Source organism: Peromyscus californicus, unplaced genomic scaffold, assembly GCF_007827085.1.
Source record: "Peromyscus californicus insignis strain IS unplaced genomic scaffold, ASM782708v3 Scaffold_11__1_contigs__length_118956290, whole genome shotgun sequence".
Lineage (NCBI taxonomy): Eukaryota > Metazoa > Chordata > Mammalia > Rodentia > Cricetidae > Peromyscus > Peromyscus californicus.
The window spans coordinates 60,993,190-61,013,014 of NW_026294402.1; the positions used below are offsets into that span (position 1 = coordinate 60,993,190).

The following is a 19,825-nucleotide window of genomic DNA, read 5'->3' on the forward strand; positions in this document are numbered from 1 at the left end:
GACCTCTGGAAGAGCAGTCAGTGCTCTTAATCTCTGAGCCATCTCTTTGGCCCAAGAATATAACACATCTTAAACTAATACTCCACAACACTTTCCTTCCTTAAGTTGCTTTTGTTTTGTTGCAGAAAAGTAACTACTACCTGGAACAACAGAGAACAAGACGGTTGTGGTTTCTTCTTTTATGGCACTACATTTGCACTCAACATGCTTTTATTGGGTTTGGGATAGCATGTAATCTGTTAGTTCAAGATGGACAAGAGATTGTTTTTGCTCTTGTTGAAAGTGGATATTAATCTTAAGTAAAACATAAGAAGGGAAAGAACTAGAGTGACTATTAGAGGATGGACTCCAGGAATGCAGGAGCATAATGAAATACTTGTTTCGTATCAGCAAGGCTAGACTGGTTTGTCACACAGCAACAGCACTAAAGACAAGAGAGGAGGTATTTGGGACTGGTTGGAGGATGAGGGACCTCTCTATTGTGGTGGCACCTCACCACCAGGGGGTGTCCTCCTCTCTGCCCACTGACTTCAGAAGCCACCAGATGGTAGCTATTCCTCTGTAGCATGGTGTTCGAGAACCCCAGAACCTGTACAGACCTGAAAGGTCAAATGTGAAGGTCTGGGATCTGCCCAAACTCTAAGGCAATGATCAGAGTTGGGTGGTGCTGTCAGTGCCTCGGTATTGAAAAGACTGAGGGACAGTGTGCTCCTCTGGGTGCATTTTACATGTTACCATTCATTCTCTAGCATCACTAATGACTACACTGGAGGCTACTAAAAGAATTGTTCCCACTTCCTGGGAGTTGGGGCAGTGGGACTTCCTCAGGGTGTGTGTGCGTGCGTGGGTGATGAAGGGCAGAGAGAGACTGTTTTCTGGGCAGTTGGGTCGGGCTGTGTAGTGCCTGGAACATCAGCTCACTCAAGTTGATTCCCCACAGCTGGCACAGCATGTGACAGACAGGGCGGGAAAGAACGCAGGGGACCAGCCGGTCTCCTGAGCATCTGCGCCCTCACCTCGGGGCGGTCCCGCGGGGGTTCCAGCAGGGGGCGCCCCGAGCTCCGGGTCGAGTGTCCGGGCGCGCCTCCAGCCGGCGCCTGGGACGGGGCTGGCCGCTCCGCCCCCTCGACTCCCCGGCGGCTCTGCGGGAGGACGTCGGGCGCCGGGAGAAGAACTGAGCCGAGCACCGCGCACCCCGCTGCGCGCCGGTGTCCATCCTGCCCGCCGCACGCAGCGCAGCCTCTCGCCGTGAGTAGCGCCGGGGCCACAGGGCTCGACAGCAGCAGAGGCTGGGGTGGCGGGACATTGCCTGTCTAGGATAGGGCCCTTCTACGGTTTGTGCGCTGTGGCGGCACCCGGAGGCCAGTCTGCACGCTGCTACCTCGGGGTGCCTCCTAAGCTTGGCACTCCGATCCTGGAGACCCGGTGGGGGCACACGGCACCTGGGCAGGAGAAGGGAAAGAGCCTCTCATCAAGTTTGGCCCCCTCAAAGGGGACCAGTTCCGGATAGGAGAGAGACAAGCCCGGTCTCTGTGGGCTCACACCTCCTCCTCCTCCTCCCCTCGGCCCAGGAGGTTGCTTCCTGCGAAATGAACCTCCAGTGTGGCCTAATGAGCTGTGGGCAGGTGGAGGGACACTCCCTGGCGCCCTGTCCTCTAGTAACTGGGTGCTGCTCTTTTGATTTCTGACATTGGTTCCCAACCACCTTGGCATCCTAGGGGAATTTTGTTGACCAAGAGAAGCTGGCACCTTAACTGCTTCAGGGTTAAGTTTAAAGCCTGTTTTCCTCCCAACCCACCCCCTGTTAAGTTTTTTGGCATCGAAAGTGATGGCATTGATAACCCAGTAGCTTCCTCAGAGTAGGGGTCAGGAATTATCTGCTGCCCCCGGGGCAAGTTTCCTGCTGGAGGAATAAAAGCCAGCACCCTGACCAACTCCCTAGAGCCTTCCAGTCTGTCAGATGGGGAGGGGGGCAATCCTGCTCCCCAAGGAAGCTGACCATTCATCAAAAGACGGAGTTTTTCTCGTGTCAACTCAGGGAGGTGGCTGACCTTCTCTGAGCTCCAACTTCTTTATCAGGGATTGTCCAAAGAGGTTCTGTGATGCTAGAGTCCCTCCTTTCTGCTGGCAGCTTCCTCCGAGCCAGAGTCTGAGAATTCTTCATAGGGGTGTGTGTGTGTGTGTGTGTGTGTGTGTTCCAAAGAGTCTAAGAATTCATAGGGGTGTGTGTGTGTGTGTTCAAAAGAGTCTGAAGAGTCTTCATAGGTGTGTGTGTGTGTGTGTGTGTGTGTGTGTGTGTGTGTGTGTGTGTATTCCAAAGAGTCTGAGGAGTCTTCATAGGTGTGTGTGGGGGGTAGGGTGGTGTGTGTGTGTGTGTGTGTGTGTGTGTGTTCCAAAGAGTCTAAGAATTCATAGGGGTGTGTGTGTGTGTGTGTGTGTGTGTGTGTGTGTGTGTGTTCCAAAGAGTCTAAGAATTCATAGGGGTGTGTGTGTGTGTGTGTTCAAAAGAGTCTGAAGAGTCTTCATAGGTGTGTGTGTGTGTGTGTGTGTGTGTGTGTGTGTATTCCAAAGAGTCTGAGGAGTCTTCATAGGTGTGTGTGTGGGGTAGGGTGGTGTGTGTGTGTGTGTGTGTGTGTGTGTGTGTGTGTGTGTGTGTGTATGCCAAACCACTGCCTGCCCTGCCATAGCCTGGCTTCTCTTACTGGAATTGGGTGAGGTGGGGTGAGAAACTCAGAGAGTTAACATTGCAGGATGAGGTTGGACTATATGGGAAGGGAACGGAAGTGGGGTGGTGTTCCAGACCTGGGCACCTACTCCTACCTTGAAGTTGTCCCCCGAGAAGGCCACTGCCTTTCCAATCCTTGGAACCACCTTGAAGAAGTTGGGTAACTATGGGAAGCTTGACGGCCTAGCTGTGTGATGGTGGGCAAGTCCCTTCCCCTGTCTGGACCTCAGATTCCTCCTTTTGTCAAACAAGCGAGTTAGACCAGACCCCAGTGGGTTCAGACTTTTGTTTTGAGGTGAGTTTTTACCCCAAACCCCAGTCCACAGCAAGGATAGTGTGGGAGTGCTCTGGCCCACTTCCTCACTCTGCTGACTTCTGAACTGGAAAGGTATCAGTGAGGTCCCTTTCTGTGGGGTCCTAGGAAGTCTGTGTTACCACCCAGACTGTTGCTTGGTATTAGGGCCATGGGCAGGAAGGTGAATTCCCAAGGCTCCCTTGGGAGATATGTGGACACCCAGATGGGTGTCATCTTCAGAACGTCTGGAACTGGTAGCCTGATTCTCTGGTCAAAAGTTAGTCATATCTCTTGCCTGTGATATGTGGTTTCAGTTTTTCAAAGCTGGTGGCTATAATTCTACCTTAGAGTTGCTGTACATGACTCTGAGAATTTACCAATTTAAGTAAAATGCAAATTGATTTTGTGGAGGTGTTTGTTAGGTAGGAGAGAGTGCCAGTCCACCACTAGGTGTTTTACTTGACAGTGAAGTATCTGAGCTGTGGTCTTGAGAAAGGAGGCCGGGCACTAACTGCAAGCCAACCGTTTATAGAGTACTTGCTGTATATTCGCTACTACAAGGGGCAGAGGTGAGAATGGTACAGCCTTTGCCTTCATGGGGCTCCCAAAGCATTCCACACGTACCATCGCACTTACAAACAAAGTATATATTTACTAGGAGGCCGGAGAGATGGATGACTCAGTGGTTAAGAGCACTGGCTGCTTTTCCAGAGGACCTAGGTTCTGTTACCAGCACCCACAAGATGGCTCACAACCATCTTTAACTCCAGTTCAGAGGATCTGACGCCACCCTCTGGCCTCTTTGGGCACTACACACATGTGGTGCATAGACATACATGCAGGCAAAGCAACCATACATATAAAGATAAATAAATCTAAAAAATAAGTTTAATAGAGATATTAGTTTACTCTCACCACCCCCGCAGGGTCTCATATAGCCCATGCTGGTCTTGAACTCATTATGTAGCTGAGGTTGACCTTGAACTTCTGGTTCCTCTGCCTCCACCTCTAGAGTGCTGAGATTTTGAGTATGAGCCACCATGCCTGGTTTACGGAGTGCTGAGGATCGCAGCTACAGCTGCTTTGTGTCTGTGACGCAAGCACTCTACCAATTGAACCATATCCCAGCGCTTTTATCTTCCCATTTCTTTTTCTTTTTGGAGACAGGGTCTTACCTTGTAGCCCACACTGGCTTGAAACTCAAGGTATCTCCTGAGTGCTGGGATTACAGGTGTGTGCCAGCCACATCCAGTGCATTTGGTGCTGGGGATGGAAGCCAGGGGTTCATACATGCTACGTACATACCCTGCTAACTGAGATATAGCCTAGTCCTGTGGAGACGTTTTCTCCAAATTGACTCAGACAGTATATAATCTTTTTGTGGGCTCTGGTTTCCTTTGTTCTTCATGCTTGAGAGATCTGCCCATGTCATAGCACTTAGTGACTCCATTGTGTGTATATATCCAGTGGGCCTATCCATTCTTTTCTTGATGGTTCCAATTTTTAGTTGTTGCTAGTAGTTTAGTTGTTGACAAATGGGCCATACTGGAAAACAGCTGCACAGGTTTCTCACAGTATGTTCACAGAAACGGTTCCACAGGACTCAGAGTGTTTTTGCCCAGTGAGTATCTCCCCTGGCAGTGTCTGGGTGCTCTACACAGTCGCCACCATCAGGGTTGACTAGGCCTATTTTCCATGGAAGTTAGTTTGAAGCTCAGAAAAGCTATCTTGTGCTTCGTGAAGGTCACAGAGCTGGGGTTGGGTCTAGGCTTTGTCTTTTTCCCAAATTTATTTATTTATTTATTTATTTATTTTTTTGTTTTTTGTTTTTTTTGAGACAGGGTTTCTCTGTGTAGCTTTGCGCCTTTCTTGTAACTCACTTGGTAGCCCAGGCTGGCCTTGAACTCACAGAGATCCACCTGGCTCTGCCTCCCGAGTGCTAGGATTAAAGGCATGCGCCACCACTGCCCGGCGTCCCAAATTTATTTTTATGTGTATGAGTGCTTTGCCTGCATGTCATCTGTGGGCCACATTTGTGCCTGGTGCTCATGGAAGCAAGAAGAGGGTGCCAATTCCCCTGAACCTGCAGTTACAGATGGTTGTGAGCCGCCATGTGGATGCTGGAAATTGAACCCAGGTCCCCTGCAAGTGCTCTTAACCACTGATCCATCTCCCCAATCCCTTTGCTTTCCTTTTTGAGACAGGCAGAGAGATTATGATCTAGAATGAGAAAATTATAACCTGATCCTATTAGGGGGATTTTTCTAGAATTTGAAGAAGGGAAGAACAGAGTCACGGAGCCTCACAGAGAAGGTGGCACATGGGCTACTATCCCCTGAGGGAATGGAGCAGGTATCAGATGGACTTCCCATGGAAGGCGCACTCCTGGAGGTGTGACATGGCAGGGTGAACTGAGAGGACGGGAAAGAGTCACTGTGGCTGTAACACAGGCTGTGTGGAATGAGGAGGTGACCTGGGTCTGAATTCTCTTGTCCTCCACTGCACCCTGGTTCATTTTTCTGGGGGAAATTGGGGCTTCTGTGAATCCAGCTCAGCTCCTGATGGCAAATGGAGCTGGCCTCTCGCCACGGGAAGCTCATAGCTGTTCTGGGATCACGCGTGTTCCTGCCAACAGAACTTTGAGGTTTTCTGTGTTATCTGTCTGTGTGAGATCGGTGCCCTCCCCTAAGAGCTGGATGGATGGGTTATTTGGAAGGAGCTGGTTTCAGGGGTCTTGCTTCAGGGACAGTGAGAGTGAAGACAGGTTCAGTGTCCGATTCCGGTGGAGTCAAACTTCGAGTCGACTGCAAAACCTTTTCCTGAGAAGGGAGTTGAATTGATTGACTTCATGCCATGGGAAACAGAAACACAGTGGCCTGGGGCAATTTATGACAGTGAGACTATCCTCCGTATGCGTCCAGTATCTTACGTCATTTTGCGGTGGATCCACACAGTGGGATATGAAGTAGATGCTAGGATTGATAGGGTGTCTCCATTTACAGATGAGGGACTGAGGATGAGAAAGGGTGCCAGTCTGCTGTGGGTGACAGGGATAATCCATGCTAACCTAGTCCTGTGCCTAGGCTTGCTCTTTTTAATATCTGTGCATACTTAGGCCCACCCTGGCTGTACAGTCGACATGAAGGAAGAGGATACATGAAGGGTCATGGGTGTCCACCGCAAATGGCCCTAAAAGGGAGACCTGGGAGCCAGCCAGCTCTGTCTAGGGGTCTGAGGGATCTGTGTGTTTTGACAGAAAGGATGAAGGAGGGGGCATTTTGGTGATGGGGCTCTGGTTTGTGAGAAGGAGAAATGTATACACCCCCTGAGATCCAGAACAGCCCCAGGCTCTTGATGTTGAGACCGGTCCTATGTGATGATCCCTCAGAGGACAGTCTTTCAGGATCGTGGCTGAGTATAGTTGACATTTGATTGGCAGGTGGGAGAAAAGCTGCCCATGCTAGCCAAAATGGGCCGAGAGACCTTTGCTAAGGACCCTTGGATGATCCCATAGGCAGCTGGTCATATCTCTCTAATGGGGCCCTGCTCTCAGGGTACTGTCTTTAGGTGAGCTCTTTGGGTAAGGGGATTGCAAGGGAAGATACATGCCCCACAGTGAGGGCCCCCCTGTGACTCAAAGTGCCCTGTGTCTTTTGCTGAGGTGCCCTGTGTAGGTAGAGGTAGCTGTGTTCCATAGATGGAGAAACTGGGTTCCTCAGCCAGTGATGAGGTCACTCACAGAGCTAGATGTGGGTAGTACTGGAACCAGCACCTCAGGCTCCTGACTCCTGGTGCTCTTTTAATTTGTCACACCATCCCCACCCATGTTCTCTGTAAGGTGATGAGTGAGCATTTACCAATCCGTTCAGACTCGCCATCGGGTGGCCCAGCCCCCAAGGGAGCTGAGGTCATGATAATCCCTTGTCTTTCCACAGCACTTAATCGTTCACCAAACAATTTCATGACGTGAGATTGATTTTTATAGTATTGACCCCAATTTACAGATGGGAAAGCTACATGTCTGGTGACTTAAATAATTTACCCAGGCAAAACTGGGTCTTACATGCTGGGCATATATTCTACCTCTGAGCTGCATCCCTATATTTTGGCCTTTTAAAATATTTTATGTGTAGGAGTGTTCTACCTGCATGCTTATCTGCATATCACATGTGTAAATGGATTTTTCTTTGGGCCACCAGCTCACAAAACAAAACAAAACAAAACAAAAAAACAACCAAACAAAAAAACCCATGGAGACTTATTATTAACTCAGCCTTAGCTTAGGCTTGTTCTTAACTAGTTCCTATAACTTAAATTAATTCATACTTTTAAATCTATATTCCTTTATGTGGTTCTGTTATCTTTACCTGTATTCCCCATCCTGCTTCCTCTCCATCTGCTGATGACTCTGCCTTTCTTCCTCCCAGAGCGCTCTCTATCCAGAAGTCCCACCTGTACCTCCTGCCTAGCTATAGACTGTTTAGCTTTTTGTTAAACCAATTATAATGACCCCTCTTCACACCATGTAAAGGAATATTCCACAACACACATGTGCACAGTACTAGCTGATGCCAGAAGAGTGTCAGATCTCCAGAACTGGAGTTGCATATGATTGTGAGCCACTGTGGGGTGCTGGGAATTGAACCTGGGTCCTCTGGAAGGGCAGCAAGTGCTCTTAACCACTGACCCAGCTCTTCCAGCCCAGCCCTTGGCTCTTTGAGACAAGGTTTCACTGTTGAGTCTAGGCTGGCCTTGAGTCCTCCATCCTCTGGCCTCTCAGTGCTGGGATCATAGACTCCTGGGTGCAGACACCTCTTTTCTCAGTAGAACAAGTAGCTGAAGTTCCCGCGGTTCTGTTTCTCGGTGAATTTCTTTAGACTGAGCAGGAAGGACTCTCTGTCTCTTTCCTTAACAAGCTGGAGACAGGTGTAGTGGTGCATGCCTGAAATCTCAGCTCTGGGGAAGCTAGGGCAGGAGAGTGACTGCCAATTCAAGGCCAGCCAATGAGTTCTAGACCAGCACGGACTCCTAGCAAGACCCTGTCTCAAAAAACAAAAGACAGGGGGAAAAAAAAAGAATTAAGAAGAATCAAATCATGGGTTTGGGGAGATGGCTCACCAATTAGAACCCCTGCTCCTGCTCTTCCAGGGGACCTGAGATCCCAGAACACATGGAGGGGCTCACAACTGCCGGTAACTCCAGCTGCAGGGCATCTGAGGCCCTCACCTGGCCTGCTTGGCACCTGTACTTGTGTGCACATACCCACCTATAAACACATACACGTGCACATAAATAAAAATACAACTTTAAGAGAGGAATAAAAACTATGTCTTAGAGTTACTGTTGCTGTGGTGAAACACCGTGACAAGAGCAATGTGGAGAGGAAAGCGTTTGTGTGGTTTACACTTCCACATCACTGTTCATCACTGGAGGAAGTCAGGGCAGGGACTCAAACAGGGCAGGAACCTGAGAGACAGGAGCTGATGTAGAAGCCACGGAGGGGTGCTGCTTACTGGATTGCTCACCATGACTTGCTGAACCCAGGACCACCAGCCCAGAAATGGAAACACCCACAATGGGCTGGGCCCTCCCCCATCAATCCCTAATTAAGAAAAATGCCTTAGAGCCAGATCTTGTGGAGGCATTTTCTCATTTGAGGTTCCCTCCTCTCAGATAATCTAGCTTGGGTCGTTGACATAAAAGTAGCCAGGACACTATACATCATCAGCCACACATGAGACGCTCACACAGACCAGTTCTTAAGGAATCAAGGCTGTGGGTAACTTAAACTCTTTTCTCACTTGTAGTTGGTTGCTTTTCAAACCCAGACTTGTAGGCTTGTGCTAATTAGCATGGCCATCTTAAGCTTAGGTTTCTTTCCATTTCAGGATTGTCTGGTCCAGGCCTCGATGAGGAGCCCAAACATGGAGACGTTCAAGCAGCAGAAGGTGGAGGATTTTTATGACATCGGAGAGGAGCTGGGGAGGTAAGAGATTGAGTGAGAGGCGGAGGGGTGTATGTGGACCCACTGACTGTTCTGTTGGTTGATTGGTGTTGTAAAGCTGGGCTTGTCACAGGGTTTTTGGGAAGCTTTCGAAAGAAGCCTGAGGTTCATTCATCCTCATGGGCGTCTCTGCAGCTCTTGTCTCTCTGGAAATGACGTCATGACGTCAGAAGTAGTGCACCGCTGGGGTCTGTGTTTTCGGTATACTCTGACAGCTATGGGAAGTCTTCATGAAATCTGTCACTCCCCCACCCCCCATAAAGCCCTCTCTCCAGGTTGGTTAGACATCTGACCTGTTGGTCTTTGTTTTTAGTGTCCCGTTGGGATTCTCCATGGTTCCCTAGGATTTTCTTTTTTAAGCAGGAGCCTGAACGGGAGGTGAAGTAATCCTCCTGAAAAGGGATTTGTATTGAGTAACAGCCTTACCAGCTTCATCAGGAAGTTTCTGGGATCTGAGTTGCTGTGTTTGCTCAGCCCAGAGCAGGGCTATGCTAAACTTTCTCATCTCAAAGTCACTATTTTGTGAGGGGAGAAATGAGATTTTCTGAAGCCTCCCCCTGGACTTCCATTTCTAAAAATGGCTAATATTTAGTGGTCACAAAACACCAACCCCAGAATCCTGGTCTCCAAACCATATAGGGGATGGCAGTTCCCTTCACTCTGGTCCTCCAGGTAGGAGACTGTGGGACAGGGCTTGAGCGAGTTTCTCAAAGTTGCTGAGGGCAGCAAGCCACACAGCCAGGGTTCTGAGCTGCTCAGTCTGTCCTGCACACTCGTCCCACTCTCTCCTGTGAGCAAGGCACTTGCACACTCAAATGTTCCCCAAGGCACTCCACCTCAGCCCCTCACACACCCAGCAGAACAAAACCATGGGGTGTTGAGGGTGCCCATGGAACCAGACAGGTAAAACAGGAAGCTTTTCTCCTTCTATAGAACTGTTGAATTAGCACGAATTCTTCTATCCTTTGTTTTAAAGGCAAACAGAACAAAGCCAGGGGGCCTTCTCCAAGATGAGAGTGAGCGGCGGGGAGGGGGCACAGATCAGGGGGTAACAGATGTGGCAGGCTGGTTGAGTAGGGAGCGAATGTCTGTCTGTAGACTTCCAGGACTCCTCAGCTTACTAATCTTGAGCCTAGAAAAGGGTTTGAGAAGGATAGAGGGCAGAGGCTTTGGGGCCCTTGCTGGAGCCTCTCTCTGAATGGAAAATCAGGGTCTCTCTGCCACAGGCCCTTTTGCACTTCAACCCCACCCCCGACCTGGGAAACAGCATCTCCTGGCAGGGAGGGACCTGCTAGAGGTGTCTGAGTTGGTGTCCTCGCCTTAGCCCGTGTTCTGTCCCGTGGGTACAATGACAGCAAGGTATTAGGTGTCCCTCCTAGAGCTCCAGCCTGGCTAGAGGCATGCCTGATAACAAGGCCAGGGTGGGACTGGACTAGTGTCTGAGGGGCAGAGGACCTGAGAAGGTGGCTGAGCAAGGGCCCTGGAGAAGCATGCAGAGGTTGTTCCTGGAGAATTTTTTGTATCATTCCCTCTTTGCCTTGGCTCTCCACCACTTTGGACATGAGCTGTTAGAACCGGGAGGCAATCATGTTTTCCAGCCCCCCCTCGCTGCAAGTGTAAAGGCTGCATGTCCCTCGCCTGGGATCCTCCCTCCCCAAAGTGCTGGCTAGACAAAAGGTTGGTAAGAGTCATCCGAGACCTGGGACCCGTGGAGTGCTCAAACATGCTAGGACTTGGCTTAGTTGAGCTAGAAGGCCATTAAAAGTCCTTCCTCGGGTTGGGGATTTAGTAGCTCAGTGATAGAGTGCTTGCCTAGCAAGCGCAAGGCCCTGGGTATGATCCTCAGCTCAAAAAAAAAAAAAAAAAGTCCTTCCTTCTAGGATCCCCCATTTGACTGTGGTTCAAGGTGGTAATGGGTCCTGCAGGGGGCCATAGAGTGGGCTGGAATTAGAGCTGCTTTCGGGTAACCACACAGTTTTTTTGAGGGGTGGGATGTGCTAGAGGACCCAGCCCAGGGTGCTGTCGCCACTCACTGAGTGATGCTCTTAGCCCAGGACCACTCAGCTTATGGAAAGGTTGGTCCTGCTTTCGCCACCTGATTCTCTTCACTTAACACGGTGAGGACCTACTGTGCCAGGCCTTGCCTGAAGCAGTGGAAAGTAGAGCACGTGTCCTGTCTTCTTGCAGTCTGTGATTTATTGGTGTAGAGAGTCACTAACCAAGTGGATTACAGGGGTGAGTCATGGTCAGGTCAGATATGAAGGGGAAGGACAGAGTGCTCGGAGGGAGAAGAATGGGAGACATATTTAAAACAGGCTGCTCAGAAAGGCTGTTCTGGGCTATGGCCCCAGTGCTGAGTACAGAGACTTGTCTGTACACACAAGTTCGGCTCCAGCCTGCTCACAGTGCTGGAGGTTGTCTGCTGTTTCTAGAGTGTTTAGAGAAATGCTAGCTTATGTAGTTTGGCCTCTTCCAGCCTTCATAACTACCAGTGAGGCAGAACAGGGGCCTGGAGCAGGCCTCCTAAAGAGAATTCCATCCCATTCATTATTTTATAGATGAGGTTAAGACTGGTGGCTTGTCCAAGATCACAGAGTGAATGTGTGCTGGAGTGAAGGTAGGGACTGGTCATCTAGTTTGGGGTCCTGGCCTTGAGGGAACATAAAGACCCCCCCCAACACAAAACCATTTTCCTGCCGGGCGGTGGTGGCACACGCCTTTAATCCCAGCCCTCGGGAGGTAGAGCCAGGCGGATCTCAGTGAGTTCGAGGCCAGCCTGGTCTCCAAAGCGAGTTCCAGGAAAGGCGCAAAGCTACACAGAGAAACCCTGTCTCGAAAAACCAAAAAAAAAAAAAAAAAAAAAAAAAAAACCATTTTCCTTTATTTGAATGCTTCTGGGGAGTGAGAGAGAATATATAGTAGGGTGGTTATTTTCTTTTCCTTTGTCTGTTTGACTTTGGGGCCAATGTTAGCAACATAGTAAGATTCCTGTGTCTCAAAACTAAGAGCCAGGTGTATGGTGTACACCCTCATCTTGGTGCTTGGGAGGCAGTGGGAGGATCTCTGTGTGTTGGAAGCCAGCTGGTCAGTTACCTGGTAAGATTCTGTCTCAGAAAAAAAAATCCACATTAAATCATCAGCTATTTTTATTTCTGAGTCCTTTCCTCTAATCTTGCCAAGGGTGTTTCTCGTGCTTTTATACACCCTTCTCCTGTGAGTCCACTTGTGCATGGAGTTCACATTCCTCCAAGTGCTACGGAGGCCCAGAAGGCAGAGGAGCAGGCAGCCCCGGGAGAGGCCAGGCATGAGATCAGGCCTGTCTCACCTTGGTTTACGCTGGATGCTTTGATGTCAGGCCCACCTCTCGTTTCCTATCTTAGGCATCAGACCACACTGAAGCTAAGGCCAGAGGTCCCCCAAACTTCTGTGACTTGTTTTTGCCCTTGCTGGTCCCTTCACTCTTAAACATTATACTTTTAGGGCTCAGAGGTTAAGAGGCTGCTCTTCCAAAAGACCTCAGTCACACCTTTGCTCTCTCTCACAAACCCTGGAATTCAGCTAGAGTGGAAAACACAATGCAAAACACTTCCCTCCACAGAACACCATCAATAGTTTGGTTGAAAAAAATTACGCATTTATTTATTTATTTATTTCTATTTATTTATTTATTTATTTATTTTTGGTTTTTCGAGACAGGGTTTCTCTGTGTAGCTTTGCGCCTTTCCTGGGACTCACTTGGTAGCCCAGGCTGGCCTCGAACTCACAGAGATCCGCCTGGCTCTGCCTCCCGAGTGCTGGGATTAAAGGCGTGCGCCACCACCGCCCGGCACGCATTTATTTTTATGTGTGTGAGATTGTGGGTATGTGTACATGAGTACAGGTGCCCTGGAGACTAGATTCCCTGGAGCTGGAGCTACAAGAGGTTGTGAGCTGATCAACATGAGTACTGGGTACTGAGCTCAGGTCCTGTGTAGCAGCAGTAGATTGTAATCCGAAGCCATCTCTCCATTTAATTCTTTTAATTACTCACTTACATTTTTTTCTGTGTGTGTGTACATACATAGGAAGACAGCGGGAGGTGGTTTTTCTCCTTCCATTATGTGGTGGATCCTGGAGTTTGAACTTAGGTCGTCAGCCTAGGCAGCAGGTGGCTTTTTCCACTGAGCGATCTTGGCAGCCCCTGTATTTACTTCTGACACCATTATGTGATACAGATCCTATCTCCATCCTGCAGATGAAGAAGCTCAGCCTCCAAAGCATTGAGTAACTACCTCAGGCAACAGAACTGTGGGACCAAGAAGTCAAGTGGGAAATTCCGCTGTGACACAGCAAGCCTCAGAGAAAATCGGGGCTGAAAACCAGGGACTTTCTCTAGGCAGAGAGTCCTGTCCCTCATTCTGATCTGGCGGTTTTTTTTGTTTGTTTGTTTGTTTGTTTTTTTGTATTTCCTGCCTCTGAGAACGTGAAGTGGCCTCATGTCAGGGATCTGTCCTTGTCAGCCTGCTCAGAGTCCACGCTGTCCTTGCAGAACAATGCAAGTGGCCTCAACGTCCCCATTTAACAGTTGAGTTAAACAAGGGAATGAATTTATATTCATGGTCACAGTCTGAGAAGGACCACCAGGCCTCTGTTCTAGGACTGTCACACTGGAAAGCTCATGTTCTTTTTAGATTTATTTATTTTATTTATGTGTATGAGTGGACACCTATGCCTGTCTATGTGTACCGTGTGTGTGCCTGGTGCCCCTTGGAGGTTAGAAGAGGGGGTTGTTTCCCTCTGTCACTGGAGTTATGGGTGGTTGTGAGCTACCATGTGGGTGCTGGGAGCTGAACCTGGGACCTCTGCAAAAAAAAAAAAAAAAAAAAAAAAAGTGTCCCTAACTGCTGAGCCATGCCTCTAGCTCCCTGACTCCATAATTAAATCAGAATTGGTCCAGGATATTCTTAGAGGCCATTTATTCTGGTAGAGGCCAGGGCGGTGAGGGTAAAGGTTGTTAAGATACTTGCTGAGGGCCAAGAAGGGCGGAGTGGCAGGGCAAATGTATCTTGCATAAAGCAGAAGTGAGGAGCACACCAGGCCACAAGTTCCCTTGGTGGGAGTCTATTCTGCAGCTTTCACGTGGTTGTTGTTTGAAACAATTTGAGTCTTTTAGCCACACAACTGTGGCCCAGTTTAGGATGGAAAAGTGATCAAAAGCAGGAGAGGTGGATGAAAGGGAGCCAGCAGCAACCCCCTGGATACTGAGGAGGAGCATGACATATTTCCACCTGTCTCTGGTCCTGCCATCACCATAGTAGGCTATGATGGGGGCTTGCCTGTGCCAGGGGTCTCTTGGAGCTCTTGGCCTATGCATCAAATCAAGGTCAGACCTTCTGAAGGTTGGAGACTATTGTGAGCCAGATGGATGTGAAATGGCACAGTAGAGTGGAGCGGCTTCTTGCCACCCATGTTGTGGGTCTGAGCTTCCTGGGCCTAGTATAGAATAGATATGTTTGATGTTAGCATCAAGGAAGCCTTCTGGGCTAGAGCTGCACCCTAGACTGTAAGCCAGTGGCTTCTATAAGGTGTGTGTGTGTGTGTAGACGCATGGGTTCCCATCTGTGCTTTAGGTGACATCTTAGGTACCTGTTCCTATTGGACATTGTCATAGCACAGGAGAGCCGGGCCTCAGTTCTTGCCCATAGAGCTTAAGGCTCCACTTGGGTCCAGGGGTACTCTCAAATGAAATGAGCACATGGACTAGATCCTGTGCTAATGGAGGGCCCCCAAAAACATGTACCAGGAGTACAGAGGAGGAAGGTACCACTTTGGGAGGGACACCTTTTCATGATTGAGTCTCACAGTGGTAAGGGAAGGGATCCTTAAAGTGAGGACTCTGTCAGGACTCAGGAAGGGGGGAGGGGGGCAGGCTTGGGTAAAAAAGCAAAAAAGTGTGAAGGGCCGGAGCTGCCTGCAGAGAGCCCTGTATGACAGAAATCAGGGGCGGGGTGGGGGGGGGTGGGGCGGGGGGGGGGGGGAGGGAGGGAAGCCTGTTCATCACCCATTGTGAGGAAAACAAAGCACAAAGCCACTCAAACAAAGTGACTGCACGGAGCCCCAGCCCCGGCTTCAGTCAGAGGAAAGCTTAGCATCCATGCAAATTGTTCGTCCCGATGGGCGCGTCTCATGGAGCCTGGTTTGCATTGTGTGAACTGAAGAGCTTCTCCTGAGGGGTCATGGACGCCATCATCACCTACCCAGGATTTACGGATGCACTTTATTTTCTATTCATTTATTGTCAGCATATAATTTTGTGTGTGTGTGTGTGTGTGTGTGTGTGTGTGTGTTTTACTTATTAAAAAAAGTTATACCTTTCCGTGCACCCAGAGTTCATATACTAAATTTTCAAATGAAATAGAAAAAAACTGTAAAAATAATGGGCTCCTGTGAACTTTCACCTAAGATATCTCCCAAAATTAAAAGACTCATTTATGTGTGTGTGTGTGTGTGTCTGTGGAGACCAGAAGAAGGCATCAGATCTCCTGGAACTGGAGTTACAGGCAGTTGTGAGCTCGCTGCCTGTTGTATGTGCTGGGAATCAAACTCTGGCCTTCTGCAAGAACAGTAAGTGCTCTTAACTGCTGAGATATCTCTCCAGCTCCTATCTCAATTTTCTGTTGTTGTTGCTGGTTTTGTTTTTTTTTTTGTTTTTTTTCCGAGACAGGGTTTCTCTGTGTAGCCTTGACTGTCCTGAAACTCACTCTGTAGACCAGGCTGGCCTCTGACTCAGAGATCCTCCTGCCTCTGCCTCCCGAGTGCTGGGATTAAAGGGGTGCACCATCATTGTCGGGCTTCTACCTCAATTTTTAGAAGCTTTTTGTATTTGGTTACACTTATTTACTTATTTGTGCACGTGTGTGTTGGAGAGGAGGATGTGCTCACACCACCGTGTGTGCACGTGTGGAAGTCAGAGGAAAGCTTGTGGAAGTCATCTCTTTTCTTCTACCATGTGGGTCTCGGGGACTGAACTCTGCTCATCAGAGTTTATCGGGTGGTAAGAGCCTTTATATGCTGAGCCATCTTGCTGACCCTAGATATCCCAACTTTTACCATTTTCATCACCCCCTCCTTTTTCCTTCTCTCCCTGCCTTCTTTCTTTTTTCCAGAGTCTATGGGTGTATACATTTCTGTCCATCATTGTTTTTGAGCCGTTTGAGAGGGGTTTCCGACATAATGCCGCTCTATCCCGTGATACTTCATCATGCATTTCCCAAGGACATCGACATTCTCTTTCCTGAGTCACCAGAACATTTAATACTATCAGCAGTTAATTTTATTGTAATTATATCATCATTTCTATTTGTGTTTTTTGTTTTTGTAGGGATGTTGATAGAGTATCTCACTATGTAGCCTAGGCTAGCCTATGATTTGCTGTATAACTCAGGCTGGTCTCAAACTGGCAATCCTGTCTCTGTCTTCTGGGTGCCGGGATTACAGGCACATGTCGCTGTGCCTGACCCTCCCACTAGCGGGCTTTCTGTTTTTCTCCCCCTTGATATAGAATCTCAGATATCCCAGGCTAGCCTTGAACTTGCTATTGTAGCTGAGGATGACTGACTTTCTGATCTTTCTGCTGCTATTGCTTCCTAAGTGGTGGGATTACAAGATGTGGTGCGGGGGATGGAACCCAGGGCTTTGTGCCTGCTAGGCAAGCACTCGACCAACTGAGGGCCCTGTCACACACACACACACACACACACACACACACACACACACACACACACACACACACCCCGTTAGTGTTCCTTGTCGGTTTCCTCCCTACTTTAGAAGACCCAGTACAGGATGGTGTGTAGCACCTCACGGTCACTGCCCTCTAGTCATCTTTACTCTCCAACAGTTCCTGATGTGTTGTTTGCCTTGTGTGACACTGGTATTTTTAAATACTGGCCTTTAAAAAATTAAGTATAGATCAGTTCACTTCATGTTATTTTCCTATATAAACATTCTCAATGAACGTGTCTGTTTTTTTTTTAATGCTAAAAACGGGAGTGTTTCTGTGAACTCATTTATTTAGTGTCCTCTCTTGGCATTGTTTCTGTTGGGTGTGTGCCCAGAGGTGGCATACCAAGACAAGAGTTATGCCTGACTTGCTTAAAGGCTGAAAGGGGAAATACTGAGGAGAGTGCAATGTCTCACATCTCCTTGTGGCTTTGCCAACACTCACACATTGATTGTGTGTGTGTGTGTGTGTGTGTGTGTGTGTAATAGTAAAAGAGTTTTGTGAAGGTACGCTAAGATTTTTCCACTGGGTATGTCAAGTAGTTGAAGTCCTGTTTACTTCCCCTTAATCTTAAACTTTATTGTCTTTGTTTCTTTACTCCCCCCCCCCCCCCCCCCCGGAGTGTTTCTGTTTCATTTCGTTACGTTTGCACGGATAAAGTGAAATTCTAGCCATCACAAGGTAGGTAGGGCACATGCTATCATCCTGTTTCACACTGATGAAAGCAGGGCACTCCACCGGCTGGCGAGGACTAGGGACGGCTCCGGCATAGACGGGAGGTGGTCCTTGGGAGCCCAGGGCGCTGGCTCACTCGTGCTCTGCTTCTTTGCCTCTGCTTGTATGAGCAGCTAGGACAGTTCTGCCTGGAAGCGTTCGGACAGAGTGCCATTGGGAGGGTGGGTGCTTGAGGTCGGGGTGCTTTTGAGAGGAAACCGGGAGAAGCTCTTATTCTCCCCCTTGCTGGGAAACCAGAGTGGGGGCCCTGAGGCTCCCCATCAACTCACCTGCAGCGAGTCACCCAGGGTTCTAAAGGAGAAGCAGTGTAGGTGGGAGGTCCTGCCAGGCCCCGCAGCATCCAGGGCCTTCTGGAGAGGGACAGCCACAGCCTTCTGCCTCTTTCCATTACCCGGCCCCAGTATCAACTTGGACAGCCTCTCAAACCTAAGCGCTTTATTCCACGTTGTCTAGTCCAGGGGACAGAAAACTACAGCCCTGCTTGAAAAATCTGAATGGACTTCTGTGTGACAGGCTTGGAGCTGTGTTTTTTTTTTTTTTTAACTTTTAATATAATTATTTTTGTGTTTGACTAAGTCTTTCACTTTGTATCTCTGGCTATAGACCAGGCCAGCCTAGAACTCAGAGGTCTCCCTGCCTCTGCCTTGTGTACACTGGGGTTAAAGGTGTGCGCCACCATGCCCAGCTAGCATAGGTTTTACAAGTGAACTGTTCCAGTGGGTTTGATGGTGGGGAACTCCAACCTAGAAGCGAGAAAAATGTTACCTGTACCCCCACTTCCATCTGGGGACCAATATTCTGTAAAAAGTCCTTAGTTACTTAGTATGTGTCAAACTATAATCGCTTAAAAACTTAGAGAAATTTTGCTTTCTACCGTGTTATATAATAGCCAGAGAATCATGTGGATCTTGCCTTTTGGTCCCCAGGGCCTCAAATATTTATTTACCATTTGGCCCTTTGCTGAGAAAAATACGCCTGCTCCTGTTCCCCTTCAAGAGCGCTGACTGTTTACACAGCAGAAAGTGGACAGCCAAGGAGGGGAAGGAACCGGGGTACAAACAGGTCTCAGTGAAAGGGGAAGGGGAAGAGGGGTGAGCAGAGGCCCCCGGGTCTGCTCTGCTGTCCCTCTCAGTGCCCATACAGGGCCCCTGGGCGGTCAGGGCTCGAAGAAGCCTCCTTTCAGAACAGCCTGTACTCCCAGGTGAACCCTGCCCTTCTCAGAGAGTGACTGAGACGGGAAGAAGGGAAGGGGTTTGAGCACCAGGAACTGTCTGTCCTCTCTAGACCTCACTCTGCACTAGGCCTAGGGGGCCCCATGGCCTGCCTTAATCCTGCAGCCCTCTGGGGTGCTGTGAGTTCTTCCGTTCTTATAGTTGAGAAACAGACTTAGAGAACTTAACCAGCTAGCCACCAGGAGTCAGAGCTGGGATTTGCCCATGACTCCTGATTCTGGTCCCGTGCTCCCTTTAAGGTACCAAGTTGCCTAGCATTTTCTTCCCACCTGTGACCCTCAGATCCCTCCAGAGAGCAAGGAAGAAGATGGATCAGTGCCTTTGGTAGGTTACTGGGTATCTGCTGAGAGTCCCCTTGTCCTGGTCCAATCCATTCCCATGGCTGAGATAGCTTCTTGTCATACCCCTATGACAGCAACTAACCTGAGGCTCTGATACCCTGATCTGGAGTTCTGAGCTGCTGAACTCTAGTAGGCTGGGCACAGGGTCTGGAGTGGACAAAGTGACCTTCTGTCTTTAGGTCATTTATGCTTAGCATGTTGGGGTGAGTGCAGGCGGAGAGGAGGCCATGATCAGTGTGGTTCTGGGTAGTGTGGCATTTCTACCACCTTGGAGGCGCCTGGGCTGAGAGAACTGGGGCACCGGGTGAGAGCCGCTAGGACCCAAGCTGGAGGACAGCCCAGGGCCAGAGCCTGAAGGGCCCATCCTAGCAGCACTACTCTTGAGCTCTGGAGTCACCAAGTCTTCATATGATCCCGGCTCAGCCATTGTGAAATGTTGGATGGGAGCAGCTTGGCTCTCTTATAGGCTGTGTTTATTTGTCCTGAGATGGTCGTTAATTCACAGGGCTGTTAAAACACCACATGTGCAATACAAGTCCTCCATGTTTTCCATCTCTTTGAGATCCCCATCCTTTAACATCCAATGTCCAAATCAAAAGGAACATTCCTGGACCACTGGCACATGCCTTTAATCCCAGCAGTTAGGAGGCAGGGGCAGGCAATTCTCTTGAGTTTGAGGCCAGCCTGCTTTACATGGTGAGTTTCAAGCCAGTCAGGGCTACATAGTGAGA

At 49.1% G+C, this 19,825-nt stretch overlaps 1 protein-coding gene across 1 annotated transcript in view; it reads left to right on the forward strand.

Annotated features, from left to right (window-relative positions):
* The first annotated feature begins 566 nt into the window (after positions 1–566).
* Positions 567–19,825, forward strand: part of Dapk2 (death associated protein kinase 2) — a 112,288-nt gene continuing 93,029 nt past the window's right edge. Inside the window, exons 1-3 of the mRNA XM_052730139.1 lie at positions 567–591; positions 941–1,248; positions 8,909–9,006. Of these exons, the coding sequence (XP_052586099.1) occupies positions 567–591; positions 941–1,248; positions 8,909–9,006 (431 nt within the window). The remainder of the gene's footprint in view (positions 592–940; positions 1,249–8,908; positions 9,007–19,825) is intronic.